This window comes from Amia ocellicauda, chromosome 3 (assembly GCF_036373705.1).
Source record: "Amia ocellicauda isolate fAmiCal2 chromosome 3, fAmiCal2.hap1, whole genome shotgun sequence".
In the NCBI taxonomy this organism is placed as follows: Eukaryota; Metazoa; Chordata; class Actinopteri; order Amiiformes; family Amiidae; genus Amia; species Amia ocellicauda.
In genome coordinates, this window is record NC_089852.1 from 37,277,701 (window position 1) to 37,296,861 (window position 19,161).

Genomic DNA, 19,161 nt, shown 5'->3' on the forward strand with positions numbered 1-19,161 from the left:
TATGCTCTAGGGGGCAGTATTACACCAGTCCCATTTAGTTTTCTTCTCTCTCCTCCGCAGGAACGAGATGCCTATCTTCCATTAGCAGAGAGTGCCAGCAAGATGTACTTCATTATAACTGACTTATCCAAAATTAATAACATGTACCGCTTCAGCCTGGCAGCGTTTCTCAGGCTCTTCCAGCGAGCACTGCAAAGCAAAAAGGTAATGCACGTCCCGGGCCCCTCTATTACACCTTTTCAAGCAGATAATTTTTTCCTTCGAACCAGATTTCTAGCTTGATATCTTTTTAGTTTTAATATATTGTGGATTTCAGGTTACAGATCTGAAAGTCAGAAATGTTAACACTATATGTGTCAGTGTATCGGTAGCATTCTGTGTATGAGCGACAGCAGTGTTCTGGTTAAGTATAAACTGGTTAAGTCAAGCCTCTCTGGAAATCAGCCTCTCTGGGTTTGCAGCGTGGCTTACAATCTCCTCCTCCATTGGCTTGTTTTTTATCATTTCGTTTTTAATGCCCCTAATTAAGCATGTGCTTTGCAAAAGGGGCAGAGGGATTTGGCAGCGGCGTATAAAGCCGTTTACCTCTGGATTGCTGGTTTCACTCTGGGGTCAGCCATGGCTGCGAGGCATCTCTGAAGGTCCCGGCATTGTGAATTTGTGATGATCCCAGCCGCGCTGACAGCGCCGTGGTGTAAATTACAGACCCACCTTCACAGCTGACATTCATGGTAAATCTGCGCAGAGCTTATTGAGGATTTGTTTGGCATAGACGTTGACATACCCTCAGACTACGGTGGCCACCTGTTCTTGCTTTCCCAGGATAACGCAACATTTCAGCAAGGTGTCTTGGGGTTTTATTAGGCCCCACATAACGGATAATTGGGCTAATGTTGACCTGATCGCAGTCATCACCATTCGTTATTTCTGCAGCTTGCACTGTTAGTGTCAACATGCATATTGGAAATTGTATTTAGTGAATATGATGAACATGCCCAGCTGACAACGGCAGACTTTTATAGCCTCCGGGCTGCTGGCAAGCCCCTGATTGCCGAGCCACAGACTCTTGAAGTGTGCTTTAGTAGTTGTAGTCTTGCCTCTGACTCCCGTAGCACTCTCGCCCTCCTGGGATGGAAGGAGGCACAGATGGATTGCGATACAGGAAAAAAAGCTTGAACTACCATTGCCCTTAAACCTCTTCTGCTGATTTCACTGGGTCTCTCAGGCGGTCAGTCCAGGGCTCTTCACAAGCTCTCGATTCTCCCCACAAAAACGCCATCTGTATCTACTCTGGAATAATTCTGTCCTGTAGAGGATGAGCCATATCATGATTATTGTGAAGGACAATACATAAATACATACATAAACAGACAGATGGATATAGTGCTTCTGTTTCTAACATACTTGAATTTACACCTGGATTTGATCAGATCTGCTGAAGCCTGTTGAAAGAATACTTCTGAATACTCTCTTAGAGTGGATGAGGACTCTTAAATAGAAATACACGGAGAACAAACTCCTTTTAAAATCAGTTTTAGTGGCTCTTCAGTGCGTCCGTGTCAAGACTGGAGAATACAATTATTGAGCAGGTCAATCCCCTTCCCTATTTACTGCATTTCTTGTAATGTTTTACCTATGAAAGATTTGAGAGAGAGAGAGAGTAGGATACATTTTAAAGAGATGTTATTCCTCTCATCATCGATATGGTTTCTTTCAGTTTTGTGTGCGGTTATAAAAACACAATCGGGAGCACAGATCGGAGTCGCTTCTCTAGTCCAGTGAAAAAGTGTTGCGGCTGTCAGTGCAGAGGCAGTGGGACGCATCTACCACTATAAAGGTTTTCATGCTTCATGCTCTGGTCTGGTGGAAGACCACCAAGCACTTCTACTGTGATATATAACTGACCTTTACTTTGATGCAGGATTAGCGGGGCACAATGTTCCTTTGACTGGTTACATATTGTGCCTCAGGGTGGAAACAAGCAAAACAGGTCATTGCATTCATTGCATGGTCTTTTGGGCCTTTACAAGGTGCACTGTAAAAACAGGTGCTGTTCTTTGTTTTTTGCTCAAATCTGTTATTGGTCAGTTGTTCGAGAAAGATGGTTATTTTTAAGAAGCATAAGAGATACAACGGAAACTAAACTTGGATGCCTGGCATTGAGGATGTGTCAATAATCCTGGTTAATATTCAGCAAATATATCTGAAATAGGCAGCTGCATTGTGGAGGATAGATTACTGTGGATATTAAATAATTAATGTGTGATTGTTCAGTTATTTATTCATATCTTATTTTTGTCATTTGCATGTTTTGTAATTCTGGAGAGTATAACATTTACCAAGCCAAGGTAAAATTGTTTTTTTCCAACTCTTAAGAGCATATATAGGGGGAAAACACAATCGTGTCTTTCTGATTTTATGATATATATGAATAATCTCCTTCAATACAAAGACTAAAACAATGCTCACCATTATTTTTAGGACTCCGAAAACACAGATGTCCGGATCATGTCCCTAGCTGCATCTCTGAAGAGTATGATTTATGAATACGTCTGCCGCTCACTGTTTAAGGTAAGAGTTATCATGCTCTCTGATGAATTGTTTACTGTACATTGAAAAACCGGATTCATTTCCATGTTGGCACTCGTGGGGTGTGATTTGTAAACTCTGCACTCCGAACAGACAGGTTTGATAATGAGATTACTTTGCATGTATCAGTCGATATGTAATGATTTCTATGTAATATTATCAGTGTTAATCATTTTAGCGTGGCTGATAGTGGTTGGTAGTATGCTTTTCATTATCGTGGAAAAATAGGAGACAATTAATATAGGGAGAGATTACGGATTCTCCACTGAATGACTCGTTTGAATCTCATTTGTGGCTCTATGGCATTGAAAGAGAAGCCAATCAAGTGTATATTTGGCACTATACTACTCATTGTGCCGTTCAATGGTATTTAATTACACTACACTCAATTGGTGATTTTAACAGCTTGTTTTGTTGCTGTGCATTTTAATTAGTGACTTTAGTTTTTCTTGTCCTGTCAACATTCTCCTGATTTTATTTATTCATTTATTTATTTCTGATCAGATTCATTCTTTTCAGCCTACGCATAAATACTGTACACAGGCTTAGTGCAACACCGTGTGAACAGAGTGCATTATGGATCCTTTCCATCTTGGAAGGTTGCCTGTGTAAATGGAGACATGAGTGGAATAACCACATTATCCATTTGAAGGGATAAAGATGTTTAAAAAAAGGCAAAAAACCCCCCGCTGTGATTGAAATATTCGCTTTGTGTTATATAGTTGGATTAAGAACAGCCTTTCGTGATCTATTGCTGGAAGGAAAAGGCTGAAAATCTATTCCAATTAACTTAGCAAAAAATGTTATAACTATTATCAGTAGGAGCCTTCATATGTATTCGGCCCCTTGAAGTGTAACTAAAAGTTAATTCAGAATGAAAATACCGGTGTATGTTCAATATATTTTGACACAAATTAATGCAAATGTAACCTAATTGTATCACTATTATGATATAATATTTTTTATATTCATAAAAGGGTATTAGGGTACATTTGGGTTTCTCTTCCATGAATGACAGACTAAAAGGCCCCTGATGAAATTCACTATAGAGGGGCTATTGTTCCAAATAAATTTTGTCTAAATAGAATGGCATGTAGTAAAGAAGGTTATTATATCAAGGGAATCTGGAGCTATCTGTGCCATTTAAATTACTCTGTTTGATCTTCCAAAATATAATTGCAAGAGCAGTCGTTTGGATTGTGATAAGCTACAGCAGTTCTTTTTTTCTTTTGAAGGGGAATATTTCTGTGTGGAAAGACTTGCATTTATTTAGTTGGCCTGTATTTGTCTTCTTACTTGATTGAAAACCGAGTTTGTGTCTCAAACATTCAGCTGTTGCACCAGAAAATCTTTGCTCCAAATAAAGTTCTGGAAATGAAAACTCAGAAAGCTGTTTTGAACTTTGTCTTTTTGCTTTGTTTTGGTGGAAAGTTTGTTCAAGTTAGACCACCCAACTCAGATATTCAGCAAGATGTTGCATTGTACAGTGTAATAAGGACTGCATGTAGCAAGGATGTGGCTGTTATAATGCGGGATTTCAATTTCCCAAACATAGACTGGGAAAGCCTGGTTGGGGTACAGAAGCAGAAACAGAAATGGTTGAGATGATAAATGACTGCTTTCTAACTCAATTTGTCAGGGAACCAACCAGGGAGAGTGCATGCATTGACTTGATATTTTCAAATGACCAAGACAGAGTCAGAGGGACACTAGTTCCATGGCAAATTTGTGATCACAGTATGGTTAGCTTTGAGGCATTCTTTAAAAAAAAAAAAAAAGGCCCAAGTCTAAAACAATGGTCTACAATTTCAGAAAAGCAAACCTTGAAGGTATGAGGCAGCACTTAGAAGAGGTAGACTGGAGCACATTGGATACAGAGTCAGTTGAAAATGGATGGGTATATTTTAAGAATATACTACTTGAGGCTCAGGAGAAATTTGTACCAAAACTTAGCAAATTGAGGACCAAAAAACACTGGTCAAAATGGTTTAATAGAGGTATGCAAAAAAATATCAAGAGAAAGAAAATGTTGTATAGCGCATACAAAAGGGACGGAGACTAAACAAAATACATAGAATATGTTGAGCTGCAAAGAGATCTTAAGAAAGGGATCAGGAAAGCAAAGAGGTAAATATAAAGAAACATAGCTCTTAGAGCTAAAACTAATGCAAAGAGCTTTTTTCAATACTACAACAGCAACAGGACAATAAAGGAGGAAGTTAAACAGATAAAGGGAAAAAATTGAAGTATCTTGGAAAATGAACAAGATGTGGCAAATGTTCTAAATGAGTATTTCACAGAGGTTTTTACAAAAGAAAAGACAGATAACATGCCACAGGTTAACAATCAGTCCAGTCAAACCCTAGGAGAGATCAGGATAAATGAGGAGGAGGTACTAAAGGGACCAGCAGAACTAAAAACAAACAAATCACCTGGGCCAGATGGTATATTTCCAACAGTACTTAAAGAAATGAGGGACATTATTTATAGGCCGCTAACTCAATTATTCCAAATGACACTTAGAACAGGGGATGTGCCAACTGACTGGAAGACAGCAAATGTCATACCAATCCACAAAAAAGGGGACAAAACTGAGCCAGGAAATTACAGACCAATCAGTCTCACCCGCATCACCTGTAAAATGTTGGAAAAAAATATTAGACAGTTTTACAGGTTAAACCATATTCTTGGAGATAGTCAACATGGGTTTAGACGAGGCAGATCATGTCTTACTAATTTATTAGAATTTTTTGAACATGCAACTGCAGCTGTAGATCATGTGAAAGCATATGATATGATATACTTAGATTTTCAGAAAGCTTTTGATAAGGTTCCACACCAAAGACTGATCCTCAGATTGGAAGCTGTAGGCATTCAGGGTAATGTAAGTAGATGGATTATGGGCAGTAATGTTCAGACTGTACAATGCACTAGTTAGAGCTCATCTGGATACTGTGTGCAGTTCTGGGCTCCACACTTCAAGAAAGATATCGCTGCTCTAGAGGCAGTTCAGAGGAGAGCAACCAGACTTATTCCAGGTCTGAAGGGAATGTCCTACTGAGAGACTGAGGAACTGAACCTTTTCACCCTGGAACAGAGGAGACTACGTGGGGACTTGATACAAGTCTTCAAAATCATGAAAGGCATCGACCTCATCAAACCAGAGGAGCTTTTCCAGATCAGCAGGGACACACGCACCCGGTGACACAAATGGAAATTGGGCTTCAGGACATTCAAAACGGAAAACAGGAGACACTTCTTCACACAGAGAGGCGTCACAATCTGGAACAAACTCCCCAGCGATGTGGTTGAAGCTGAAAATTTGGGAACATTTATAAATAGACTGGATAGTATCCTTGAATCACTTAGTTATTAATGGACACCAAATGAGCACGATGGTTCGAATGGCCTCCTCTCGTTTGTAAACTCTCTTATGTTATTAAGTAGCAAGAATGTTTTCATGAGCACCAAACCTAAATTTGGTTCATATTTTTGAATTGGGGATCGAATATTTTGTAGACCTCATATGAGTTTGTTTGCTTTGCAATTTACCAATTTACTTATCACAACCACATTGACCAATCAAAGACAAAACAAATGAATGTTTGTTCAGACTAGGCTGAGGTGGGTTAGATATGAGAAGCTCAGTGATTCAGTATATCTCTTTTGTTTTCATTTTCAGCATGTCAGTAGTTATTGGCTGTTGGGCTGACAGCTTGCTGGTCCTGCAGAGTTATGAGCAACATCAGACGCATCCTGCTAATGTGGTTTTACATCTTTACTCATTATAATCAATATTAAATTGATCGCAGTGAAAAAGTAGGTGTTTGCTGTTTGAACTAAAGAACCCAAGAACAGCTTCAGATCAACCGAAGACTTGCCGTTTTTTTTTTCTCAATGCTGCTCAATGCTAAATGTAACATTTGAACTTGTTATAAATTGTGTATGTGATCAATTAGTCAGTGTCTGTGACAGCATTATTCTTTAATGTTGAGTGCCTTGTAAGTATGCAAATAGTGTTTTTATTTCATAATGGGCTGAAAAAACACATGTTCTGTTTACATCGTCCTGTGGAACACCATTTGTGGTATGATTTTAGTTTGTGTCTGCATTTCTGATCTTAAATGCTTTCAGGACCCTGTTGTTTTGAAAACAAACACATTACTTAGCACTGCTGCCTGCTGTGTTACAGGTATTCCTGAAATATCATGGCCCTATCATTATAATATTTGCATTAATATACTCTGAGCCATAAATCAGCTGATTAATGTTGTCAAAATTAGATCCCTGGTACATTCCTCTGAAAGTCAGTAGCCAACTTTTGACCCGAGACTGTGTTGTTAAACATACTTTTCCTTCAATCCTCATGCAGATGTTTAATTCCCACTAGACTGTTTCTATCATGCACTGAGGAGCTTTACCTCTCATCATGAAACATGCTCCTGATTTGCATTCAACTCCAGCTCACTTGTTAGATCTGTACAGATACTAAATGCTAATAGGATCGAGTCCCCCCACCCTTTTGGGTTCATTTTGACTTAGTAGTATTTATTATGATCAAATTTCTAGTTTTACATCTGTGGTGTCCTTAGTCGTCTTCCTTGATTGCATTAGCTTGGCTTCTGGAACCACAGAGCCTTTGTAAAAACAAACTGTGCTTCAGTTATGTGAGCTCACATGGGGAGTTCTGCTTCATCTTCAGAAAAGTCTTGGCCAGCCAACTCAGAAAGAGGGGCGGGAAAGCTCTGTCAAGATGATTCGGTTTTAAAGGCATTGTTGGATGACGTGTTCATGGAAGACATATGAGAATCGTGATGTAATACTTGGGATTGATATCCTCTGCGGAAACTACTGGTAATTCGATGTTGTTACCATTCCCTAGTTGATATAGTTTCCAGCGTATGTGAATTAAAATATCAAAATGATTGTAATCCTGTTGGATGTATTATTTGATTATTTGGGGAATACATACAGCACAGTGCGCAGCAATGTAAATTACCATTTTGTTATTAACATCACTGTGTTTTGTAACCCTTTAATACAGGACTGTTATTTTAAGTCTTGAGCCCTAGCTGAAGCCCAACCATTAAGTAGAATACTAATGAAATGAGGCTCACACATTTTCTCCCTGTTTACTGCCTGCTAGATCATATGTGACATTTGTGCGATATGTGTTTTTGCAGTAATTAGATTTCAATAGCTAAACATATGTTTACAAATATCCCTGTGCAGTACATTGAATGTTTTGTTTCTTGAAGTTGAGTGTCACTTGGTTTCTTTCAATAGTTGTTAAATAAGATTGTTCTAGACAAGAGGTTGTTGTGAATGTTTGTTTTCTAAGGGGATTTTCATATTTTCCCCTGCCTGTATACCAGTGGCTATGACTCATCAATGTTGTTTTTATACTTTTGGGGGATTTGCTGTTCTCCTTCTTATTTTAGTTACAATTTAAAAATAGTTGTCTTTCTCGTCACACTTTGAACTATTTTCTTGTTGTTGAGGAGCCTGGCGACAGTGTTTGTAAAAGGTTCTTGTGAGTTTAGACGTATTTGTGTGTCTTTCTGAGTTAAGTCCTTGACTTAAAATTGTATTTGTCAGTGAGTGGAATGAAGCTTTACTGCAATCGTAAATACACACTTTGATGCTAATCAGGGGTTAGTATAAAGAAGTTATTTGTAATATTCTTTGGCAAATTATACAGTGGTGAAATGTTTACTTAAAGTTTTAACACAAGATATTACACACAATTCTTCCTTGTAACAACCTCCCAAAGTCCAAAGCTACAGACTAAGTTTCACATAAAGTTAAAGGAACACATTGTAAAACTGAGGTTTTCTACAGTTTAGCTCACTGACCTTTGGAAAAAAAAAATCGAATACAATATTTAATAGAGCTCTCATATGGGTAATGAACACTACATTAAGGCATATACCTACATGTAGCCCACTGCTGATCTTTGCTGTCTTGTAAATCAGTGGACAGTAATGTGGTTATATTGGAATATCGATAAACAGTAGGCCTGCAGCCTGTGGCTTACATTTTGTGTTGCAGTGACAAATTGTTGCTGTAACCATTAGAAGACCTGCAAGTTAAAAAAACAAGGACATATCAGTGTCCATGCCTACTATAAGTGAGTGTCAGTTATATATACTTATCTGTCAAAAGTAGTGAAATTATTATATTTATGAAAAACTAGTCTGTATACTAAACAAAATCAAATTATTTTATTTTGACTTATCTTTATACTAATTACAGTACATGTCTCCAGGGGCAAGGATAGTTTGGCATTTTGAGCCTCAGGGTACATACCGATGTATTTTTTTATAACTGGTTTTCTACTCAAATGTGGAATTTGAATGGAGATTTGTCCACTGATTCTCAGGGTTGTATCATGTTATATTCCCATTTGCTATTCAATATGAGAATCGAATAAGTTGAAATCACACATTCAAAATTGAAATTGAGCAAAGTGTGCTTAATTCAGTATTATTTTCTCCTGTGAAGATAAGGTCAGCAGGAATTGCATTAACGAAAACCTGTAGATTGCATAGACCAACCTATCCAGAACCCAAAATAATTGAATGAAGCTACTTCTTTACCTCTCAATTAATCAACACTATCTGGTGACAACGGACCAGCTGGTTGTGTAAAGGATGTACACTTATCCCTGTGTTCCTGGGGTTTAGTTTTAAGAAACAAAATGGCTGGAACTGAGAAGAAAATTGTAAAAACTTTCAACATGTGAATGATTAGAGATCAGCTGAAGCCATGACCTTGCCAGGTATTTGGATTAGCAGTGTGTCATTGTTGCTGACAGTACTGTTAACTGATAACAATCGCCAGGCGCAGCTATGCCAGAACTGTGGATGGATGAAAACAATAAAGGCTTCGGAGGTCTCAGACGGTGGTCTGTGTCAATTAAGCAAGGTGGCTGACATCAATTTTTTTTTGTTTTTGATCAAATTAACAGTGCACTAACAGCTTGCATGTTCTCCCTCTTATCTGTAGAGCTCAGATTCTTCCACACTGCCACATTTGTGTTTTTAATATATAGTGCCATATTGCAAAAAAAAACAATTCATGTTTTCGCTGTGTGGAGCAGTTTGATACAACAATTTCAAAAATATTTGTGCATCACGTCCCGTATAACTACAAGATCAAGAACAGGCTACGTTCAGTGGATTAATCCGTTTCTTTTATTCTTTGATATCTTTTGATATCCTGTGCCTAATCCAAAATAGGACTTTCTTGAAATTGAAAAGGAAAATTTAAGCAAAACTCAACTTGAATAAAACTGATTTTAGGATAATTCTTAGGAGAGGGAAATTAAGTAATTTCTGAACATCACTAGGATATCTACCTTAGTGTGGATCTTTTGCTATTAGATTTTTAGATTTGAATGTGTTGGCACAGGTATCACCCCCAGCCCTGTAAGAGAGCAGGCCTGGGATATGGCACCCATCCCCATAAAGTTTAATATAGACATAACCTACTTTTACAGGTTTATTACTACATCATGCATTCCTTCTAAAGCTGCATTTATTTTTTATGGTATCACTAAGACATGCTCCCTGCCCGAAGCATAGGAGGCTTAAGGTCTTGCTAAAGTGTTTTATCTTCACAGCAAAGGGATGGGGGTGAGAGATGGTAAGTAAGTATTATACCAGCACTGTAAAATGTCTGAGGAAATTATTCCTTTTTTTATGACTGCTGACTGAAATATGCCACGGGAAACTGCTTTATAAACACTTATGTCAGTGCGGTAACATATGTTGGAATTTCAGTATGTATAGTTTATTAAACGTTAATGTAGATGAGCTTTAAGGAATAATAAAATGCAACCACTGAGGTAGCCTAAACATTTCAACGCCATCGTGTGGTTGGGGGAATATATTTCTATATAAAAACAACCTTGCACAACATTGCCAGATCTAAATGTCTACGCTGCATGCATGAAACATTGCAAGAAGCAGAGATAGTGTTGATTGAATATGTGCAATCATGGCATGAAATAGAGTGGAATTGAAAAGGAACAGGTTGAAGATTTACATAATTTATTACTGCTTTATTGTATATTTTAATTTGAAGGCCATCTGTGTCCAGTGGCTCCTTGTAGCAGGTCCTGTTACTTTAATTACTGATGCAATTGGACAGGAAACTCAGTGAAAGTGCACTGTTTGCACCTTTGCTTCCGAACATAATTACCCATGATGAAAAAATTCAGTTTTATTGTTTAACATTTCCTGCCTTATTTTCTTGCCAGTTTCAATTGATTCTGATTCACATGCAAAGGTATAAGTTCTGTAGTCACGCTGTATTTCACAGAGCTTCATATAATCTACTTTTATCAATAACCAATAGCTTAAACAAACACACTGCAGTACATTACTGACATATGGTTAACAGTGGAGAATATTAGTGATTTTGAATAACAAATATACCTATTATTTTATTATTTTACATTAAACCAACATACGGTCATACTGTGCATTGGAATACTTCTCAGTTCTCCCGTTGCTTGATTAAAAAGAGAAGAGGAATACTGAGGGTGTTTGTTTTAAACATTTATCACCGATGTGCTGGAATCTGCAAGTCAAGCAAAGAAGTTATGCTTTATCAGAAGGGTTTGTTTCCATAAGACGGAAAACAAGATGCCTTCATACTTCTCAGGGGAAGTAGATGCATATCCATCAAATTTCAGTCGTAAACTTATAACGGTTCCCTAGAAGAGACACACAGCAGTCATTCTTGCTAAGTGTCATATGAGAATAATCCTCAGAGAGACATATCTTCTCTGCATGCTTATGTCCATGTCCTGGAAACCATACCCTGTTGAAACCATTGCACACTATATCCAGAATTGTGACTAGACTAACCAGCTTGTCTCCCTGTTGATGTGGAATCTGTATTCAAGGAGAGAGTGGTCTGATAATTATGCTGCATTGGCTGTAGATCAGGGGTGTGTCAGTCTGGTCTTGTACAGCCCAAGAGTCAGTCTCCTTATTTGAACTGAGATCTCAATTACTGCACTGAACTCGTCAATTACTGAACTGGTCAAAAAGAACAGCCTTGCTAGGTCTTTCAGCTGCTCACGATATAGAGAGACCTGGTGTTGCAGTTGAATGTATTTACCCCCTTTATTTCTATTTTTCATTAACCCATACTTATTTGTCAGTGATATGTTTTCACACTATGTTGAATCGGTGTGGCGGCAGAGAGAGCCAAAGTTGACACCCCCGCCCCATCTTAACTAAGATCAATATAATAGTTTAAAATGAAGTCTGTGAATACTTTCAACTGGATTTTGGCTCTTGAGGAAAATATTTGTCCCCATTGCGTGCAGGGTTTATCTTAGGTGATAAATTGTTGCTTGTTTTTTTACTGTTAGAACTAAAACATCCATCAATTTAATTCACAGCATTGATTAATAATATGGAACATTATAATTAATGTGGCAAGTTATTATTATTATTATTATTATTATTATTATTATTATTATTATTATTATTATTATTATTTTTATGGTAGTCTGGACTTCTTTTTAATATATTCTCTGTGAATTAAAGTTAAATGTGAAAATAGATCTTATCAAATGATATAGTCCTAAAAAACAGTATTCATTTTAAATGACATACCAAACTGCCTTCTGCCTCATGTCTGACAGTACCAGAATTATTGTTACTAATGTATTTATTTATATTTACCAGGCTGTTCATCAAGTCTTGAAAGAGCCAGTATTTCAGTATTTAATTAAAATGCTGAAGCCTACCTCACAGATTACTGTTTTTTGTATAATCTGCTTTCTGGTTCAACTAGCTTCATTTTAGTGTCAGACTGATAGAACAACATGTTGTGCCTTTTCTGCAGCAATATTTCCTTCACAGTACTGCAAAATCCAGGTTCAACTTGCTTGTTCAGTATTCGCAAAGTAACTTGAAAATTCAGTGCTGAAATTAGCAGACACATAGCAGACATTTTGTACTCTTTATGTGTGGATTTTGGAAGATTTGTTTGCCCTTTACTACCACAAATGCCAGTACTATAAATTAGGGAACATGTAGCCAAGAGCAAAGGATTTAATTGTTTTTAATAAAATAGTTTCTATAATTCTGTGGCTATTTTGAATGGCATCTAGGCATCTCCATTAATCACTCACATAACAATGATTTGCTAGGGTTGCTTTCATAGACCCAAGTTAGCACTAGTCATGGACTACCCAATACCATTTTAGGTTTAGGTAGAGTAATCCTAGACCTCTGCTAATTGAGGGCTGTGAAACCAGTCATTAATGTTTTTATTAGCTGTACTAAAACCCTATTAAAATGTAAGTGAAGTAAATGTGAAATCTTTTTACTCCCCTTAATATTTCAATTTGGAAAATGAGGTTGTAATCATGTTCTTGTACTGAATATCACGATAAAGGAAAATAGTTTCCCCCCTTATACATTTAAACATAGTGGTTATACACAACAACAGTTTCCAAGTTTAGCTTTTTAAAGGCTAAAGCTATTTGTGCAGTACTCATAGCATCCCAGCAAAGTGGTGTAGAGAGCTTTTATTCAGGGATTTAATTGTATTGCTCGTGTTCATTTATAAACGGTACTTTACCTATTTGTGTGTGTGTGTGTGTGTTAATGTGTGTGGATGCATAATCTTGCAGGTTTACAATTTTGATTGCTTGAGTTATTTTAACTATTTTCCACAGAGAACATTTAGATCACTACAAGCCCACAAGGCCAGGAGCTGAGTTGTACTGTGTTTGAATCCTGGCAGTGAAAGATAGGAACAACATGCCAGTGCCCTGCCAGTGTTGTATAAAGTGTTGTTTAATAACATGCTGAAAAAAGAGTAGTTGTTACAGCCAGCAAACCATATTAACTAAATTACTGTCCTGTAATGTATGGTGACTGGTTGCCACACAGGAAGGTAAGGGAAGAAATTGAAGATTCATCTAAAGTGCATCCAGTTGTCATTGACAACCAAGGAGGTGAATCTTAAGGTAGGCGGAGTGATAGATATACAGGTCACATACAACAGGATACCGAATTTAATAACATAAATGCTTGTGATCTGTAAATAACCATTTCAGGTCATCAATCATAATATTATCCTCTTTTTTTCTGTCCCTGGTCACACTGACACAGTAATTCCTGTGATGATTGAGTGTCCAAACTCACAAAACCTGCTTTTTCATCACTTTTACAAGGCTGAGCTGTAATGAAAAACTATATAAGACCATCGGAGAAAGAAATGGTGTCTTTGGCCTGCTGTGAGGTAAAGATACCCTGAATATCTAATGGAGGTGTATTTTTTATTAGTGATCAACCCTTCATACCCACCCAAAGGATTATATCAGTGTAGAAAACATACTTGTTGAAGACACTTGTTCCCTAGGTTTATCTATATTTTCGAAAGCATTAACATTTCTAGAAGCCCACGTTACCTCACTTGAGTGTTACATCTTTCACTGCAAGTAACATAATTGGCCAGCTGGAATATTCCTGTTATGCAAGTGTGAGCTTTGTGCTGTTCGTCTGTGATGTCATTCAGTTAATTAGTGTGGCTGTTACATCTGACAGAGGGAGACTTTTTGGAAAGACTCAACAAGTTGTGGAAAGTCCAGCTGTTGCCTTCCTGTGTTGACTGTGCAGCCTCCACTCGCCCTCGCAGAGAGATGAGAACAGAGTATGATTGTGTGTTAAATCTGCAGAGTCCATTATAACAATGCAGTACCCTTAACTGGGGTCAAACCATAAGGAATAGGAAGAAGTATTTTAGGCAGCATTTTGGTAGAAAATCAAAGAACATCACTTTTAATGAACATGTGCAGTGTGTTGTGAAAAGTGAGACTGTGCCCTTTGTGATTGGTGTAATTTTTAGTATTTGTTTGGTTTCCCGTAATTTTTTTGCTGTGGATAAATAACTAAAAACAGAACATACAAATTGAATAAGTATAAATCTAATAACATTTTCTAAACTAGGATATTTGAGGCCAGAAAAAGGAATGGAATGGACAAAATATTGTGCAGGAAGTAACAGTGTTGCTTTACAGATGTTTTTAGGAAAGTGTTACTCAGATGGAACTAACTCTGAAAATAAATTGACCCATTCTTTAACAAAATACATCAATCTGCCGAGTCCACTGGATTTGGATCACTTTGCAGGCTTGTTTCTTCAAAGCCAAACACTTGTACACAATACAGATTTGCTCCCCCTCACTGATTTTAAGGGATTGGCAAGATAACACTGGCATGAAAATGGATAACAATCTTGATTAGTAGCTATTGTTGCTTATCTGCTTCAGCCAACAGGACAGGATCTCTCCAATTCATTTCCGTTTGCGTGGGGTCATGCTTGCTTTCCCATACTAGAAAAAAACCTTTGAGAAAAACACTCTGGTGGCTGTGCTATGGAACCAAGGGCCATGTCTGATGTAATGAAGGGAATAATGTTGTAATTAATGTATCAAATTTACCACAATTAAAGCTCCATGGCTTCTCACTATATTGTAATGGTTTGAAGCAGTCATTTTATATAATATATCCCACAGGAACCTTTGCTTCTCAGATAGATAAAGCCAGGGGATATTTATAATAGTGGATCTTAAGGAGGTGTACTGTGTTGCTGGGTGTTATAGTTGGGAAGGTGTAGATGGTGTTGTTATCTCACCATGCATGCCTACATGGATGCTGACACTTTCTGCTAAATTTGTAATACACGTGCTGCCACATTACACCTATCCAATTTCAGAGTATTAGTCAGCTCAGCAAGCTGTGTTTTGATTAAATTAAAACAGAAATACAACGGGTCCCACAGAAACCAAGGTGTTCTGGTTTTACTAGTAGTCAAGAGGGACTCAACCTATGAATTCCATCAAACCAAACAAGACAAATTGGTTCCTTCCACCCCTGTACTCTGAGATACGGGAGTGTGAAGATGTTTAATTGACAGGAGACTTGAGGATATTGTAAAATAAATAAATACATGAATTATACTTGAGTATCTCTGCCTGCATGAGCACATACACTGACCGATCACTCCGTTGGGTGTTCATTTTTTGCAGGCTGATCAGCTTATGTTTGCTCTGCACTTTGTCCGAGGGATGCATCCTGAGCTGTTTCAAGAGAATGTAAGTCGAGTGTTTTTGTTGTTCTTATTTCCCCCGTTTTTATAATGGAAGGAATCTATTCCCGAATGCCAGCGTAATCAATACAACTCATATTCAAAGAGGGAGAGAGGAGCGAGCAGCCACATACCCACATCCTCTGTTCCCTTGGCTAACACAATCATTGCTATTGAGCCCTGGAACGGTGTGCTTACACCAGCTAATTTCCACTGGGAATTATTACCCTGATCAGCCAGGGTTGCTGCGCTCTGATGAGGATTGGTGTGTCAATGCTTAACATTAGCTTAGCTGGTTGTCCCATCGAGCGCCTCATGACAGTGTTGGCAGCAGTGTGGAGTAGCGTTCAGGGCTCTACACACCTGAGTGGAGGGTCGTGGGTTCAGTCGCAGTTGGGAGACACTGTGGTTATACCCTTGAGCAAGGTAATTCACCTAAATTGTGACAGTAGAAAAAAATTTAAACTATATAAATGGCTGATTGTATGTCAAAAATAATAATTCTGAAATGATAAATTGTAACAAATTGTCTCCCTGGATAAGTAGAAATAAAACAATAATAATGTTGCATAATAATATATCTGTACGCAACAAAGCAACACCTGTCCTTGATTTATTTTGTACCTGTGGGATAGCAGTGCTAATGTATTTTGAGATATTCCTCTGGATTTAACATGACATTACTTTAACATAACATTTACAGAGGAGCCCATTCTGAATGGGCAAAATAAATTACTATTCCACTTATTGTGTCTTTTTTCTTTTGTTCCTCAGGAATGGGATGCTTTTACCGGGCTGATTGTGGGCGATATGATCAGAAAAACAGTATGTTCCACTACTGTTTCTTCTACTCTTTTTATATTTTGTAGCACTGCACTCTCCAAAGGCAGCACCTGATAACAGTTGCTGTGAGGTGGGAAACAGATGCTCACAAATGTTAAAAATGTGTGTTCCGAATAGCACACAATTGATCTGTTTTTTTCCCATGTTCCTTTGCTGGGTTAAGGACACACACAAATCTTTGAGAGAGCAGATTCCCTCTTGGATTGACCAGGACCGAACAGGAGCGGTGGCGTTATTTAAGGTACTAAAGTGAAATCAGACAATGGTAATATCTTGCCTTTTTTTAAACATAATTTTTTACCTTTATGTTCATGGTGCATTTCATTTTTGGGGGGTGAATTTTATAATATGGAGCATCTACTTATATATCTAACATAATGAGATGCAAAGCAGGAAGTTCAAGGCAACATTGTTAAAATGTTTGCAGATATGTTTCTGAAGGTCCTCACTGTAACAGCTAATCTCATCAAGTGACCGTGATGCAGATTCCCTTCAGTTAGGTAAAATGTGAAAGTAATGTAAACAAATACTATATCAAGTCTTTGCTTCCATCAGAGTCTGTTGTTTAGGCTCCATGTATTGGCACAGAAGAAATGCATTGCTGTCAATAAAAAGAGACACTTAAGATTTCATCTTCATTTCAAGCCTCACTGGAAGTTTCTAAGGAGCAATAAAATATTTTCTCTGCTACCCTGACAATTTTTGGCCCATCTTCATAAGTTAAATTGTAGCGCTTGTGATTCTTATCTGAAGGTCAGCAGCTGTGGCATGGCCTTGGAAAGAATATTTCATTTTTATAGAAAAGGAAAACTTCCGTCAATTTTCAGCTTTGTGTTTATTTATTCTCCCACTAATATTAACAGAGAAACTCTGTCATCGGAAAAAATATTGTCTGGTCTTGTTGTGGCCGTTGATTTCTCTGGTGGTGGTGGTTCTGTCCAACTCATCATTATTCAGTTATTGTATTCTCCTATAATCCGTCATAATTTTAAATTCAGTTGGTTTCAGTGTAGTTTTACAGCTTACTTTATGCAGTGTGTGTGTGTGTTTGGTACTATGAAAAATCATTTAAAAACAAAAAATTCAATAAAAAGTTGAAAAAGAGGAATGTTTCGTGTTTTATGTCAAACCTGTAAAGAGAGCACGAGCATCTCTGGTTTTGCATCATCTCCGAGTTTTCTTTACTTTTAGTTTACACTTGCCATTTTGCTGGCACCATTCATTGTAGGAGTAGGAGAAATGAGTAATGGCTAATTTGCTCCTACAGCTGTATCTAGGTGGAGGTACTAAAATAGCACTGTGGAGACCTGTATTAGCTTGCAGGTGCATAAAGTTGGTATTTATAGGGGTTATAAGGGTTTACAAGGGTTTCCGCTTCTTTCAGTCAAAGGGAATGGTCTCTTATTTTTTTGTGTAGCTGTCTTCATTAGTGCCTGAATTACAGTAAATGCTAAGTGATTAAGAAAAAATCATATAGAAAATGCAAAGTGTGAGTCATAACCTGCATACAAAGGCATTATTTGTGTACGTCTGTGTATTAAAGCTATATCATATTGCATGCTATTAAACAAACAAACAAACAAACAAAGCAGGACCTCTATCAAGCCTTATACGATTCATTTATGGTGTATTCCCCTTCAGAAAAGAAGTGTTACTGAAGGCTTTGTTTGCTGCCAATAGTTTGCCAAAGAAAGTAGCACTTACTTCACTAACCTACCACTGCACAATAGGTCTGGTTTCATTGTTATTTGAGAATTCATAACAATTTGGTGTTTTTGGTCAGTTCTTGTCCAATGAAGATGGGAAATTAATTTGAGAGCATGGGTTTCAGAATCCCTAATATGCTAATTTAATTGAATATGTTTTTTTCTGGTAACTCCTTTCTAGAATACTTTCCCATCCCTGCATCAAATGTTATGCCTGGACGATGCAGACCTTTGGCTTACATTTTCCCGCAGTTCAACCTGTGAACAAGACTTTCCACCATCCATTGCAAAGAAGATCACACCGTTTCAGCAGGTGAGTCTTGACATCAAAACAAACTCAAAAGAATAGAAAGATATTAGATATTCAGTCTTCACTCCATGGCCAAACACTCCATCTCTGTGTATGAGCAGTAAAGTTGTGATTGCAGAATTACGGCAATATTATATATATATATATATATATAAATATTAAAAAAAAATGTTCATTCTGAAAAACTGTGAGCACAAGGTGATGAAATCCAAAGCTCCATGCAATGTATTTGCAAACCTGTACCCTTTGTCACTGTGGCAGGGAATGGCTTATGCTTGGCAAAGCAATTTATGAATTCTTCTCTTTGTTTTTCTTCCTGTTCCTTTTCAATACAAGGTCCTGGTTGTCCAAGCAATCAGACCCGATAGACTTCAAAGTGCAATGGCATTCTTTGCATCCCAATCCCTGGGTGAGTTGTTTTGCTTACTTGGAGTCTGTTGGCAGCTGCATAAAGGTTTTTTTTTAATTTATTTTATTCTCACCTTACATCTTGTGGATTTATTGCTGTTTTTCATGTCATCTGTTTGATCTGAGTGGTGTGAACCAAATTCGTTATCTCCGTGTACATGTAATTTCCATTTTAGCATACCT

At 37.5% G+C, this 19,161-nt stretch overlaps 1 protein-coding gene across 1 annotated transcript in view; it reads left to right on the plus strand.

The window, feature by feature from the left end:
• Positions 1–19,161, plus strand: part of dync2h1 (dynein cytoplasmic 2 heavy chain 1) — a 138,195-nt gene that overhangs the window by 46,841 nt on the left and 72,193 nt on the right. Inside the window, exons 71-77 of the mRNA XM_066699286.1 lie at positions 61–204; positions 2,482–2,571; positions 15,653–15,718; positions 16,486–16,536; positions 16,718–16,795; positions 18,442–18,573; positions 18,907–18,979. Coding sequence (XP_066555383.1) covers positions 61–204; positions 2,482–2,571; positions 15,653–15,718; positions 16,486–16,536; positions 16,718–16,795; positions 18,442–18,573; positions 18,907–18,979 — 634 coding nt within the window. The remainder of the gene's footprint in view (positions 1–60; positions 205–2,481; positions 2,572–15,652; positions 15,719–16,485; positions 16,537–16,717; positions 16,796–18,441; positions 18,574–18,906; positions 18,980–19,161) is intronic.